Genomic DNA, 16,074 nt, shown 5'->3' on the forward strand with positions numbered 1-16,074 from the left:
AACCTCAGCTGACCCAACTACTCCCAACACTGCAGAGCACCTCCTCTCTTTTCCAAGGCATTGCACATCTTCTGAGATTCCTGCTCCATCATCAGTCAAGTCTATTGTTACATTATCTTCATAGAACATTCCAGGTACCTTCTTGCCTCACCTGGAGGCCTCAGTGCCCTCAGGAACCTCACTTCTCCAGCAACCCTCATACACCTCCTTGTAATCTACTGCCTCTTCCAAAATATCACCTATTCTAATCCTTGGAAAAACCTATTTTCTTAAGGTCTACTTTATCCTGTCATAAAACCTTCTTTAATTCTGTCATCTGTCAACATTCTTGCCACAACCCAACATTCACTATAGAATTTATGTTACCAACTTATGACCTTCCTTCTAATCCTAACTTATGTCACTCTGTGTGGATGATCCCACCACTCAGGTTTTATGGTCTTATTCCAAATAAACTAGTCTTCAGCTTTAGCTACCTAGTGTAGGAGACCATTCTGCGTGGTGTGGGCCCAGCTCCCACTCGGAGATGCACAGGACTCATGCCCACGGATAGGTTCCCCTGTGGGGAATCAGGCCTGCAATATGCCTAGGCTGCTTTGAGTCTTGCTTTTGCTAAAAACTCCCTCACCCGGATTTGTGGCAAACATTTACTGCAAAGTAACTTCCTAAAATCCATGCTAAACTTTCCAGGGATGAGTGTAACCAGTCCAACCACTTTTGCCTTTTCATTTGCTAATATCCTTCTTCTGTGATGTGATTAGCAGCATTGGCTCCTTTGTGGTCTGTAAAAAGTAATCACCTAAAGCAACCTATGCATAGTAAATGAGGACCATCATGTGATGTGCAGAGAAACCCAATAAGGGCCAGTCATGGCAAGGGCCACGGCTTTTGCTCCCCTTGAGAGAAAAGCCATGCTGTCCCTTTTCCTCCACCAGACTCGGTAGTCCATGTGAATGTCTCATTTCATCCATAATGACTCGGACACTGTGGCCCGGTGTCCACATCAACCTAGTCCCAAGGTCACACCAAAAACCATTTAGTGTTCAATAACTACACCACATTCAAAAATCACCATTTCAAAATAAATCACATTCCAACTGTAACCCCCAGCTTTCCAGTTCATTTCCCAAGTACATTCAGTGGAACATTACTGGAACTCCAGCCTAGAATATAAGACATTCTATAAGAAAACTTCCCTGACTCTTCTAAAATATTAATGATATAAAATACAAAGAGGGCAAGATCATAACAATACCTAACAAAAAATAATGTGTAAGCTCTGACTAGATTGTGTGTGGAGTTAAAAAACATTTAAAAAGACACGTTGGTGACAACTAGGGATACCTGAATATGGAGAGTACATCAGATGATATTATGAGATTACTTTTAATTTCCTTTGGTGTGATAGTGGTATTGTGGTTTTGTAGGAACATGATCTACACTCAAGATGTATGCTGAGATATTCAAAACTGAACAGCTAGGTCAAAGGGTATGTATTTTTATTTTAACTTCTAATGTCAGATTGTTTTTCCAAAAGACAATAGCAAGTTACACTCCTGAGTGTGCTATCCCTTTTATTTCAGCTCAACAATAAGTTACCAGTGTTTTTTTTAAAATACTGCCACTTATGAGTCCTAAATCAGTAGTCATGTTACTTTCAAAGGACCAAAAGGAGAAGGTGAGGAAAAACATATACCCTCCGCACTTCAGATTCCTCACTCTCCTTTTTCACTCCACTATTAAGACATCTACCTATTTATACCATACTTATCTTTATGTATCTTCACAACAAGTTTACTAGAAACTCTTTGAAATAGGCATAGTTACTACTCAATCTTTCTTTAATTCATTCAGCAAATATTAATCATCTACCATGCGTCAGGCACTGCTAAGCACTTGAAATATACAATAAATAAGATAGTCACCACTACTGCCCTCATGTACCTAATATTCTTTTGAGACAATCCAATATTTAGCAGTTACCATATTTTTTGGACTATAAGATGCACTTCCCCCCAAATTTGGGGAGAAAGGGAATGCATCTTATAGTCCGAATGTAGCTAGCCTGGCTTGCTATAGGCAGTGGGGGGGAGGGGGGGGGTGGAGGGGTGGGGAATGGCAGCAGCCTATGTTATTTATGTTATTAAATATTTTACCACATTTTTTGCTCCAAAATTTTTTTTCTTATTTTCCTCCTCTAAAACCTGGGTGCGTCTTATGGTCCAGTGCATCTCATAGTCCTAAAAATGCAGTAATTACACAACTAATTAATTAATTACAGTTTCAGTAAATGCTTTGGAGAAGCACACCAGGATGCAATGAAAGTTTATAATCCAGCACACAGTATCAAGAATGACCTAAAATGGGCTTTCAATATTGTTTATATGGCCCTGGCTAGCGTAGCTCAGTGGATTGAGTGCAGGCCTGCGAACCACACAATCGCGCTTCGATTCCCAGCCAGGGCACATGCCTGGGTTGAGGGCCAGTTCCCAGCAGGGGATGCACCACAGGCAACCATACATTGATATTTCTCTCCCTCTCTCCTTCCCTTCCCCTCTAAAGATAAATAAATAAAATCTAAAAAAAAGAAATATTGTTTATATGTGGTCTTTCCTACACAAATCTCATAATTCAAAGTGAATTTATATTTTACACTTTAAATTTGATATTAAAGTCCATTATTTTGAAGTTGATGATAATTTGCATTGGGCTAAAGTGATCTTTCCATTATGAATGAAAAGTTGCTAATAACATTTAGAATGCAATTTACTCCTTAAGGGTAATAAGTATAACTTTGTTTTGATTATCTAAATATAATGGCTGTTCGCAAATTAGTTACCACTACCCCAAAGGCTGACAGAATCACATTTTGTCAAGTATTAGAAATATCCTGTACTGCTCGCTTCGGCAGCACATATACTAAAATTGGAACGATACAGAGAAGATTAGCATGGCCCCTACACAAGGATGACACGCAAATTCGTGAAGTGTTCCATATTTTTGCATCACAATACCTGATATCAAACTGTATTACAAGGCCACTGTTATCAAAACAGCCTGGTACTGGCATAAAAACAGGCACATAGACCAATGGAACAGAGCAGAGATCCCAGAAATAAACCCAAGTGTCTATGCTCACTTAATATTCGACAAAGGGGGCAGTATCATAAAATGGGGTAAAGATAGCCTCTTCAACAAATGGTGTTGAGAGAACTGGACAGCTATATGCAAAAAAATGAAACTCGAGCACCAACTTACATCATACACCAAAATAAATTCAAGGTGGATAAAAGACTTAAATATAAGCCATGACACCATTAAAGTCCTAGAGGAGAACATTGGCAGGAAAATCTCAGATATTTCACACAGCAACATTTTTACTGATATGTCCCCTAGAGCAAGGACTATAAAGGAAAGAATAAACAAATGGGATCTCATCAAAATAAAAAGCTTCTGCGCAGCTAAAGAAAACAGCATTAAAATAAAAAGACAACCAACTGTATGGGAAAACATATTTGCCAATGATACCTCAGACAAAGGTTTAATCTCCAAAATATACAAAGAACTCACACGACTTCACTCTAAGAAGACAACTAACCCAATTAAAAAATGGGGAAAGGACTTGAACAGACACTTCTGCAAGGAGGACATACAGAGGATCCAGAGACACATGAAAAGATGCTCAATATCACTAGCTATCAGAGAGATGCAAATTAAAACTACAATGAGATACCACTTTACACCGGTGAGAATGGCTATCATAAACAAAGCAATAAACAACAAATGTTGGAGAGGGTGTGGGGAAAAGGGGACTCTGGTCCACTGTTGGTGGGATTGCAGACTGGTACAACCATTATGGAAAACAGTATGGAATTTTCTCAGAAAACTAAAATTGGACTTGCCTTTTGACCCAGCAATTCCACTGCTGGGATTGTATCCTAAGAACCCTAAAACACCAATCCCAAAGAACCTATGCACCCCAATGTTCATAGCAGCACAATTTACAATAGCCAAGAGTTGGAAGCAACCTAGGTGCCCGTCAGTAAATGAATGGATCAAAAAACTATGGTACATATACACAATGGAATTTTATGCTGCAGAAAGAAAGAAGGAGCTCCTACCTTTTGCAACAACATGGATGGAACTGGAAAGCATTATGCTGAGTGAAATAAGCCAGGTGTTGAAGGACAAATACCATATGATCTCACCTCTAACAGGAAGCTAAACAACAAAGCAAACAAGCAAGCAAAATATAACCAAAGACACTGAAATAGAGAACAGGCTGACAGTGACCAGAGGGGAGAGGGGAGGGAATTTCAGGGGAAATAAGGGAGGGATTTAGAGGAACCTATATAAAGGATACATGGACAACAACTGAGAAGGGTGGAAATGGGAGGGAGGGGGGAGGATGGGGGTGGGATGGGATGGGAGTAATAGACAGAAAACTGTACTTGAAAAATAATTAAATAAAAAAATTTGGAAAAAAAAAGAGAAATATCCTGTATATAAATGAGGTTACAAAATTGTATTTGCTAGAAAATATTATATATTTTTCTGATTCATAGAAGAGCTCTTCCTTCTACCCTCAAATTAGTCAACTATAAGCCACTATATTTTATATCTCGATACATTTTCAAATTTCATACCTGAAAAAAAGACAATAATGCAACAAATCTGCTCTTAAAGTGCACTGGCAGTCTTCAGAGTAAAGAACTATTTTACATGTAATGTATACCTCTAAAATACTAAATGTTCATCTAGGAAAGATCATAAATTAAGTTATTTGATAAAACATGATTTAAGGTATATAAGTAAAGCATAAGATTGCTAAAGAAAATAAAATACTTACTCTAAACTAGTATGTCAGTTTAATTAATTCAAGCGTTTCTTATTCCACTTAAACACATAGTAAGTAAATATTGTATCAAATTCCCTGATTAGTAAATCTTCAAGCTATTTTCTAGAACTGGATGAATAACAGGATCTCAAATGTTTATTTTTACCTCGAATAACATAATTGTCTAATGCATCTTCCATTCTCTTCAGTGCTTCAGTTCTATTAGAACCATATGTGATTAGCTAAAAGCAAACAAACAAAAAGATTTATAAAGATACATACCATCTATCAAAAAATTCATCCTATTAAAAATTAAAATATTTCATGACAGATTTCCCATAATATCTTTCAAATTTTACAGTGGGTTGATTTATATTAAGTATGTCAATTAAGATTTTTCTAAGTAAATAAATATTAGAATCAAGCTACTTCAGACCTTTCTTCTGTTTTTCACTATCACAGTAAAGAGCTATTTGAGATAAACAAAAACCAGCATAAAAATATAAAAGTAAAGATATGAAAATGAAACATCCAGGCTAGTGAAAGATTAGGCAAGATGTTTTCTCATTCCCTATTTCTCTGTGGTTTCCAAGTTTGACACCATGAATAGCTAACATTTACAAATAACATAGCAAAGAAGCTAAAAAAAACTTACTGTTCTATATGATTTTGTGCTTATTTACATGTATCTTATATATATTAATACTAAAATAATTCATGAAAGTTTTTTCTGGTTATAAAATCAATTTGTAGCCTGCACTTCAGTACATTCAATACATTTATGTAATACATTTAGTACATTTTAGTACTTTAATTAGTTTGAAAATTAATTTTCAGGACTGTTTCTGAACAGATATGTATTCATCTAAAAATGAAACCATTGTCTATTTAAATCAATTTATACTATTTTATGTATTTTTATTAATTAGTGTTTCTCTAACAAATAAAATACCTAAAGCTCATTTTAACAAGTGTAAAACAAATGAAAAAATAAAAATAAAAAGTGATTTATTGAATCTACTGAATAGTACTGAAACTACTTAAAAGTTCACCCCACCAAAATGAGGGAGATCATCTTAAGAAATAAGATTTTTAATTAAAAAGTCATTCTTAAATACAAGTATAAAACTTCAGAGAAAACAGAATTTCCTAAATAAAAGTCACAATTTTAACTATGACAATCAGAATTTTACATTTTCTCATATCTTAAATTTACAAACATTTTTTAAAATCTAAAGATTTGAGTAGAGTTGGTAATGTATTCAGGAAAGTCGGATTTCAAAAACTACTGGGCAAAAAGACACCCTATACTCTTACATAAAATTTAATTATGTCAAGTCTATATAATTAGTGATTTATAAAATTTGAAGAAAAAACATAAAAAGTACTTTAACAAACACAGACTATCAACCAAACTCTTTGACATCACCTGCCATTCATTAATTTTATCACAGGCAATTTTCAGGAATGCTCCCCGGAAGACACTTCTCACTGCAATAGACTGGGTTGGTGTCATTGGTTAGGTAAGTTTGTTGTGGGGAGGGGGACACTTAGTAGTTTGATTTGATTTGATAGGGGAGGAGGGAGTGTTGCAAACTAACATGATGTTGAAATGTCTCTCTTAAAAGAAACTCTATTCTGCTTTCATTCTTCCATCAGTACATATACTTGTTTAATTTTAGCACGTGAATCAAATAAAGGACCAATTTCAAACTTTTTAATTAAACAGGTTCATTGCCTTTTCAGAAGAAAACTGAAAGAAACCATTAAGAAATAGAACTAACTTTGGAAATCATTGGATCATAATAAATGCTAATGTCACTTCCTGGTTGGATGCCACTATCAACCCGAACCTGGAAGACAGAAAAAAAATGAAAGTAACTGCATATTGTACACATAGGCATTTTTCTAAGAAAAAATTAATATCCATAGAACAGATGAATAATTTCAATCTCAACATTTAGCTTCTAGAAAATAGAGCAACAATCTAGAAATATATAGAGACAAAAATATCTTGGTCTGTTAATATGCTGTTCAACACATATTTTTTGTTTTCCCAGTAAATGATGAAACTAAAAAGCAGGGGGAAGAGCAGCACTTATACATCACTATTCTGTAATATGTTTGTAGCTTTGTGACGATGTCTCTACCTGAAACATAGCTTGAATGATGCCCCTTCTAATCACTCCCACTGTACCCTTCTGAGAGTTCCACCCAGGACCCCAGTCAAGCTGTACTCATGAGCTCCGCTCATCAGCTTTATAGGTAAGCTTGTCCTGGAGCTTTCATGTCTGTAACACATTCCTTTTTTGCCTCACCCTCTCAACTGTAAAAGGCTTTTTTTCTGTTACTGTTAGGTCCTGAAACTTTAATGTTTACACAGCTTTTTTCATGGATTTGCTTTGTAAGGACACAGCCCCAATCAGAATTCTGATTTTGCTATTTTAGTGGGGGGGCGGGGGAATAGCACCAGTTCAAAAATTCTTTTGAAGAGTCTGATTGCTGTTAACCAGCCATCAAGTTGGTTAGTATGTTGCTGATTCTTGTTTTCGTTTCCCTGTTTGATATGAGCAATAAGGCACAGAGGTTAGCCATGTAAAACTCTTTAAATGAGCAGTTGCTGAGGATGAAATAGTTATTAAGTTATTGTGCCTAAATTTTGGAATCTGAAGTATTTAAAAGCTAATCCAAATACTACTTAAGACTGTCAAGCATGTCCTAGGGGTCTTGAAAATGGAAGAATTTAATTGAAGCTGCTAGACCAGCAGGACTTTGATGTCCAGCATTGTAAAGGCATAGGAAGAGAAAAGCGGAAGCTCACATAGCTCCTCACCTGTGGGAAGAAGCCTTTCTAATAAACAGCAGCTCATCTGTCTGCAGCAAAGCAGAAAAAGGTCAATTCAGCGGCTGTTAAGCCTTTAATATTTTAATTTAGGAAACTGCCAAGGGACCACATGTAGAACTCTTGTCTAGGACATCCACATGAGAATATGATGATGGCTTTATTATGGTGACATCAAAAAGATAAAGCATAGTTTAATTCTCTTTAAAAAGTCACACTCCTAATATTCTCTTGGCAAGGTTTTAGAAGATAACATTATAACTAACCCAGAATGCTTTTATTTTGGTATTTGTAAACACAAAATAGAGAGATTTGTATTCGCGCTCACATTCATATAGGGAAGTCTTAATTTTAATGAAAGTCATTCAGTGCACTTAAAAATATCCTTGGCCTTCTATTTTCTGAAACATACTTTAGGACATAAACTGAGGTTCAGTGTTTACAAAAACTAGAAAAGAATTAATGGGACAGCTTTGAAAGCAATAAAATCATAATCTATCTTCTCCCACATTTAAGTAGCCCCAAAATGGTAACTGGTAATCAAGTTATACAACAGAAAGATGGCCCTGAGCTTACAATTTCTTAATTTTAGTGACAAAATGTTTAAGAGCTCATTTTACCCCTACATATTATTTGAAATCATAGCATGCTTGCTAAAGCTGTACTTAAAATTGAGATTGATACAAATTCTAGAACTTTTATCTTTTAATATATTCCATTATTTACTCTATAAAGTGATATAATGTCAGTGTGGAACTTTGATGTTCAACCCAGATTAAATGACAGACAATAAAGAATATTTGTTATATTCTCCTGTGGTTCATAATTTAAAATTTTAGTTATCTTGAATAACAGCATCCCAAGAGTTAGGTTACTTAGAGCTATCAGATATAACTATGTTTTTGTTATTTATTAAAATTATGATTACAGATATCACTTTCATTAAAAAACTTATAGGTTAAAATCAAGATGTACTATATATAATCAACACATATCTTTGTATAAACAAATCAACATTTCTAATTTAAAAGTATAACAAGAAAACTCCCACTTATAATTTATCATTTATGCATTTTTTCCAAATATTAATCAGCTTTTTAAAATATCTAACAATGAAATAAAAGTAAAATCAAGTCTCCATTCATCCCAGTGAAAAAAAAGGCTATACAAAAAATATATTTAGCTTTTGTACTAAAAGCTTTAGGAATAAAGTCAAATAAAATTATTCACAAATTCCTGAGCAGAACAAAATTGCAGTCTGAAAATAACATATTTACAAAATATGGTGGCCAAAGATAAAAATAAAGCCCTCATGTTTGCCACAGAAATAAATTTTAGGCTTAAAGAAGCATGTGAAAAGTACAAAGCATAAGTTAACTCTGAAGTGTGTATTCTTGTGACCAAAATGCTGAGACACAAAACATAGAGACACTATGTTAAAAATGGCTGATTTAGTTTAAGAAGACAAGGAGGAAAACACCCCAGCACCTATGTATGAGAGTCTTAAACCATTGCTCAGAAACCTCTTGCATAATTTAAACGTCTTTCTTGTGTACCAACAGTGGACTTTATGAAACTATAAGCCATCTCCCACCCTTAATTCTCAATTCACCTCTCCCCCTCAGCACAACTCCCAGCCCGACATGTCTACCTGACAAGTGACAGCCCAATCTGATTAAATGCTTCCAAGGCAGGGGACTCACGGGCCTCCATGACAGGCCAAAAGTGATCACCATGGAGATACATAATTACAGCTGTCAACGCATCTACTGTCCTGCTGACATCAATTTGATTGCTCCCAGCAATAATGATAGACAAAGCTTAGTGTGCACTCTCCTGAACCCAATCGCTTTATCTATTCCTTGGTCCATTTAGCTGACATGCAACATTCACACAAGCAAATAACAGCAGTAAGCAGAACATTTAAGGCATTTTAATTGTTTTTTCTTTCTATGGATGGCTCACAAACACAAATGTTATTACATAAAACTCCTGCCGCAGCATTAATTGAAGAAAGATTTGGAGGAACAAAGACTGTAGGGGGTATAGTTGTCCATTATCACTTGTACTTTCAACAGGTTTCACGTTTGAAAATTGCAAATTGCAAAAACTTGTGAGGGCAAAATGTTTGACATTCTACTAGCTATTACAACACGGTGAAAACTTCTAACAACTAGAGTAATCATTATGAATTTTTATTTAATACCTTTTGTTTGATTAAAAAATGTTTAGATGTGGCCCTATGATACTTGTTTTCTCATCTGCTATTCAACATCACATAATGCCTGTTAAATCTTTACAATTTTTTTCTGCCTTCTGGCTTTGAACACAGCATGGAGTCTCCAATCCTAGAAAGGGTCAAGTCCCTTTAGAAAGCACATGGGCAAAAACAATTTTAAAAAGTAAAATAAATCACATATCCAATAACATTCAAATTTACAATTTCTCCTGTAATCTTTCACCACCTTCATGCCAGTAATCAAAGTAAATAATCATATTCACAGATGGTACAGCCTTGTCATCCACTAGCTAACATCATGCTATATATATATATATATATATATATATATATATATATATATACACACATATACACTTATTACCTTGATTAAAAGAAAAAGTATGTCCTTGTTCTTTTCATGCAACAAAAACGATTTGAAGAACTGTTAAATATAAAAGAACTATGGAATAGTGATCACTGTCCACTTTACTCCAGAAATGGACAGTGATCACTTTTCTTTAACTGGTATAAATAATATGTACTTAATGCCTATGACACTTAACAGAATGAGGTAGCTTGTTTTCATTAATCCATTTCAACTAACATGCTGATTTTGTGCTTGAATTTCTTGACAACTGGCTAATAAAGGAAAACTGGATTAGATTTATTAAACAATTAAATTGTAACATAGAAGAGTCATTTCCCATTCTTAGGACTCCATGCTCTATTTATTTACAACTTTCAAGAGAATTGGGAACATTGTAAACTATCGTTTATTTAGATTTAGAAGACAGATGTTGCCAGACTTTCCACCAAGTGGATTCTGACTTACTGCACATTATAAAGTACAAAATATTAAATAACAAAACATTGTGATTCTCCACGAATTTCACTTGTCCTTCAATTTATACCCTTTGATGTTGACACACTTTAACATAAAAATATGACACAAATCAGAATTTTTAACCCCTCAATTGGTATCACAGCTTAATGACTTACACCAGGTAGATGTATTGGTTCTTGGTACTGACACAATCTCCCAATAGATGGTAAACCAAAAGACTTGTAAGGGTCCTGAAAGTTCAAAGGAAAGGAAGCACAGTCTTTGAAATATAAATCAGCACAAGGTTAAATATTTATACAATGAAGAAGCATTTATAGGTTTATTTTTCAACCCACAGTACTTATCAAATCACAGATTTCAGAATATTATTGTCTTATACTCACTCTATATAACCAAAAGTGTATTTAAAAATAAAATAGAATTGTGAGCAGAATTGAGCCTGCCCTTGATCATATTTTACTGAAACTGGTAAAATTCCAACTTTTTATAAATCTTCTTAGAATGCCTTGGGCAAAAGTAAAATAACTTAGGCATTACATCAAAATACATTCGAGTTAAGAACAACAAATTAGTACACCAAAGATATTTGTTTTTCTTACTCTCAAAACAGCTTACATGTGGTAAAATTTGAGAACTTTGTTCTTCAAATAAAGACCTGAAAAACAGTTTTTCACATAGTAGTAGAAATGTGCCCAATTTATAAATACCTTAGATAATCAGGAAAAAAATTACATAAATTCAGTGTCACAATAATAAAAGAGAAAAGAATAACATTTCAAATAAAATAAAAAGCATAAACAAGCAAAAACATATTTCTCAAGATCCTTAAACAACATTTCAAATGACTTCCAGTATTCTTAAACACAGATACCCCTCATTTATTTGTTATCTCAACAGGTGGGCTTCAATGTCTGAAAGTAAAAGACAGTATAAATGTCTCCTTGCATTCTAGTTTTAATCATGTGAAAAAAGCATTTTCAGATGTTGACTGCTTTATATAGTCATATTTATAAAATAATGTAAATGTACTATACTGAACTGAGTTTATGAGTAAAGCCCATAATTAAAATTATGAATGAAAAGTTCTATTAAAAATTTGGCAATTTAAATTTCAACTGCTACTTTCATGTATATGTAAAAAATAAACTTTCTAGAAAAAACTGTTGGAAAAATTTAAGTAAATACTGAAATAACATCTATTGTGTACTCAGGTAAGGCTTTTAAAAAATATGGAAACAATGCTTCTGTTTACTTCAAATGTGGTTTGAAACAATGAAATAAAAAAAAGCAAACAAAACAAAAACCATTGTCCACTGAAGCACAAGAATATTTAATGCTTTGTGGCCCCTTAAAATAATCAGTAGCTATTTCTCCATCCAGAACACACACACACACACAGAGTAAGTAAACTCAATGCTATAAAGTTATTTTGAATTATGTCAAAATTATCTAACCTCTTTTTCTGGTTCAATTCTGGATTACATAATCAAATACTTGACACAGATTATAAAACCTTAACTTCACCTTGCTGTTTAACTGTACCTGGGGTCTCAAGACTCAGATACAACCACCATCTTTCCTCCCAACATCATTAATTTACCTCAGCATAAACCCGACACTCAACTGCCCAGCCGTTGATGGGAATATCAGCTTGTGTGTGCCTGAGAGGGTAACCCTTGGCAACACGGATCATCTCTTGGACTAGGTCCAGACCAGTAATGCATTCTGTGACAGGATGCTCAACCTGCAAGGCCAAGATCTGCCAGTCAATAGGTGTAAGAATAGGTAAATAAATGGAAATAAGCAAGAATGATTTCAACAATTTTTAAATAAAATAAGGCTAATTACATTAACATCTAATCATATTTGATTGAAAAACTAGAAAATAAAATTAAAGAATAAACACAATACAGTACCAAGCATAAGAAAAACTTATACCGAAAAAGTATTTGTAAACTATCTGCACTACTTTTCCCAGTTTTTAATCAGTTGTGATCCAGAAATGTTTAACACTTTAAATTTTGAAACTAATTCATAAATGAAAATTACACATTTAACTGCAGTCCTCAGTGTAGCTGATAATAAACCTATTCTGCTACACTTATCATGGCATCTATAGAGGCAGCTGTGGTTTTCCAAAGCACCTAGTCCACCCTATGTCTCACCCACTTGCATGCTTTCACTAACCTGTCCTGACAAGCAACCAGATTAGCGTACTCTTACATCAGTGCAGTGTAGCAGAAAGGAGCAGATGGATCCTGCAGGTTGTTTTCCCTCCAGATTTACGTGGGGAGCGCTTAGCATGCACAATAGCAAAACTGAGCCAGTGAAATCACTCTGCTCTCTCAGCAAATTGCTGATAACTATTGCGGATAATGCTGTCATGGGAATCCCTGGCCTTCCACATGAACACATGGGATACACATGTACAAAAACATGCACTGGCATATAGGGATACTAACAGGAATACACATCATTTTAAATTTGATTGATGGCTTAAAAGTTCCTAACCTTAACTAAGCTAAAATAAACCACTTATGACACTAGAACAGATAATCTGTCTCTCACCTAAAGCCTTGAATAAATTTGAAAATTTAAATAAAACTTTGGCCACATCTGCTGCTTTGATAGAATTTCTTTTCTCACAAAAATTAAACATGTTCTAAGTGCATTTCACAATAGTTCCTTTTTCATGACATGTTATATTTCATACATTATGACACAAGAAAAGGTCAGTGGACAAACAAAATGCCTTCTGTCTCTAACTACACTAATTGAAGGACAGGACTTAGTTATTATAATAATCTTGAAGCTTATCATAAGGAGACAATGCCATGGTCTTAAAAAAACTTTGTAAAAATAAACAGATGGCATCCATAATTAGCTCTGTGTATGGCATGAGTTTGTTTACAGTTTCAACAGCATTTTAAGACATTTTGACATAATTTTAATGACAAATCATTACTAAAATAAGCATCTAACCTTTGTAAAATATGAGACACTAAATAAAGACCTTATTAGATAGCTTAAAAATACATTTTTGAAACCAAATTATGGTTTTGTAAGAAACAAGATTCTATAGCATAAATATAATAAAAAACAACTGTAAAGCCCTTCTATTATTGGTACAAACAAATTTCATGTAAGAAAGCATTTTATCACTTTAAGTATTTAGAGGTGAACCTACTATGTACCAAGGTCTTTATATCAACACTATTGCCACATCCCTGTTAGGTGAGAAAATAACATTAAAAGCTAAGTGAATGATTTCAGTTTATCTATGTCTAGTGCATACTATATACAGAAAGTACATACTATATACTAGTCAAATAAATATATAATGAATAAATGAATGAAAAGTAAACCAAGAAACACACCTATCCTAAATGGTAGAGATAGGGTTGGAATTTATGTCACTCCAGAGATAATTTGACCTTCCTGATCTTCCTCACAGAAAAATATGAAAGCATATATTAAATATAACCAGCTATATAATTATGTGCTGTCATCTTTTATAAAACACATACTATGAAAGTTTAAAGAACCAAATTCATTATAAGGTTCTGTTTTACTCTATAACCTCTCAATAACTGTGTAGGAAAAAAACATACATTGGACACATGAATAGAATTCAAAAATGGACCCACTTTATATAACCCAACACGGAGTTATATAACAGAAACATAACAACATTTTACAGTGTAAATTAGTGAGTTGAAAGAATTTCAAAATAAACTAATTAAGTAGATAACTAAAATAATAACTAGCTGCTCAAGGCAAAATCCTTACTTACAGAACTTTTTTTAAATATCCACTTAGGTTCAAGTATTATTAAAGTCTACAAAACATTCAAATGCCTAAATTTCTGAGGTAACAGAAATATATCTTTTTAAAAGTAAACTTATAATTTTAAATATGTTTGTAAGAAATCTTTCTAACTATAATAGAATTCAAAAGTTACTACACAAAATACGTGAAATATTTCTTTTACACCCTGAATTCTTATTATCAAGAATCTTGTAAGTGTAACATTTTTTAAACAAACAATGTGCAGTCTCCTACTCTAAGAACTTAAAAACAGTTTTCCTCTGCAGAGATATACAGAGACAAAAATGGCTCCTAGGCCAAAATATTCAATATATGTTTTTAAAATATCTTTAACAAGAAATGAAATGAAAAAGGAGGGAGGGTGTGGAGAGAGGATGGTGAGGAAGGGAAGATCAACAGAAAGTAAAAATGGCTAACTGGAACAAAAGTTTATAAAAAGGAAGAAAAACTCAGTGGATTGAGCGCGGGCCTGCGAACCAGACGATCGTGGTTCGATTCCCAGTCAGGGCACATGCCTGGGTTGCATGCCGGTTCCTTGCAGGCTAACTACCAGCAGGGGACTCACAACAGGCAACCATACATTGATGTTTCTCTCCCTCTCTCCTTCCCCTCTAAAGATAAATAAATAAATAAAATCTTTAAAAAAAAAAAAAGGAAGAAAAAGAGTCAAAGATGGTGTCTAGTAAGCCAACAAGTGCATCTTGTCTCACCTACAAGGAAAAAAAAATCTAACTCTAAAAGTCTGATGCTAATAAACATTTAATCTGAGAGTCATTACATGTATATTTTGGGGGCAGGGGTATCTGCATCACTTCTGCCTGGACACATTGAGTTAACCTAAATTAAACAGACTCAATCTACCATGGAACTAAACAAGAAAATGATATTGTATAGTACTTATCTAACCACACGCCGCCATCTTTCAGAGAATGCCTTTATGGGTTGAAAATTCCCGGAACATGTTTTTAGAAACAATGCCCTAAACACTCAAAACAGAAAACTAAATTACCTTATTGTGAAATTATCCTCACCAAAAAACTTTTGAGGATCTGGTCCATATACCATTTTATGACACAACATAAAAATTTGTGTCATTTCCAAGAAACATACACAAAGGGATCCACCACATAGCATGAGTACATCAAAGATTAATATACTGACATTCAGGTATATAACATCTGTCCAGAAGGTATCCAGCCATGTAATATGAAAAATAGAGACACTTATTGAAGAAGATAAAAGATAGAAGAAACATTGTACATAGGACAATGATGCCTCAGTTCCCTTCAGAGTAGGCAGGCACCTTGGGATCCTACACAGCTCTCACAGTCACCTTCAGCTGCCCTTCATATTTTCCTAAATATCATCCATGGTCTGAAATCTCTTCCCCTTGAAAGGTGGTTTCACTTTTGGAAAAAGCCAGAAGTCACAGGACGCCGAATCCAGGCTATAAGGAGGATGAGTCACCTGGGTGACTTGATGTTTCACCAAAAGATTCTGTA

General features: G+C 34.2%; 1 protein-coding gene and 1 non-coding gene across 3 annotated transcripts in view; one reads left to right on the forward strand and one right to left on the reverse strand.

The window, feature by feature from the left end:
* Positions 1-16,074, reverse strand: part of PCCA (propionyl-CoA carboxylase subunit alpha) — a 468,144-nt gene that overhangs the window by 232,796 nt on the left and 219,274 nt on the right. For both annotated transcript variants that reach the window (XM_037065798.1, XM_037065799.1), the window contains 4 exons: positions 12,345-12,488; positions 10,900-10,974; positions 6,622-6,690; positions 5,004-5,079 (listed from right to left, as the gene is read on the reverse strand). In XM_037065798.1, coding sequence (XP_036921693.1) covers positions 5,004-5,079; positions 6,622-6,690; positions 10,900-10,974; positions 12,345-12,488 — 364 coding nt within the window. The remainder of the gene's footprint in view (positions 1-5,003; positions 5,080-6,621; positions 6,691-10,899; positions 10,975-12,344; positions 12,489-16,074) is intronic.
* LOC119000725 (U6 spliceosomal RNA) lies at positions 2,893-3,002 on the forward strand. Its single transcript, XR_005069391.1, has one exon. It is a non-coding gene; the product is annotated as a U6 spliceosomal RNA (small nuclear RNA).

This window comes from Sturnira hondurensis, unplaced genomic scaffold (genome assembly GCF_014824575.4).
Source record: "Sturnira hondurensis isolate 20B ecotype Veracruz unplaced genomic scaffold, ASM1482457v3 Scaffold0016184, whole genome shotgun sequence".
Taxonomy (NCBI): domain Eukaryota; kingdom Metazoa; phylum Chordata; class Mammalia; order Chiroptera; family Phyllostomidae; genus Sturnira; species Sturnira hondurensis.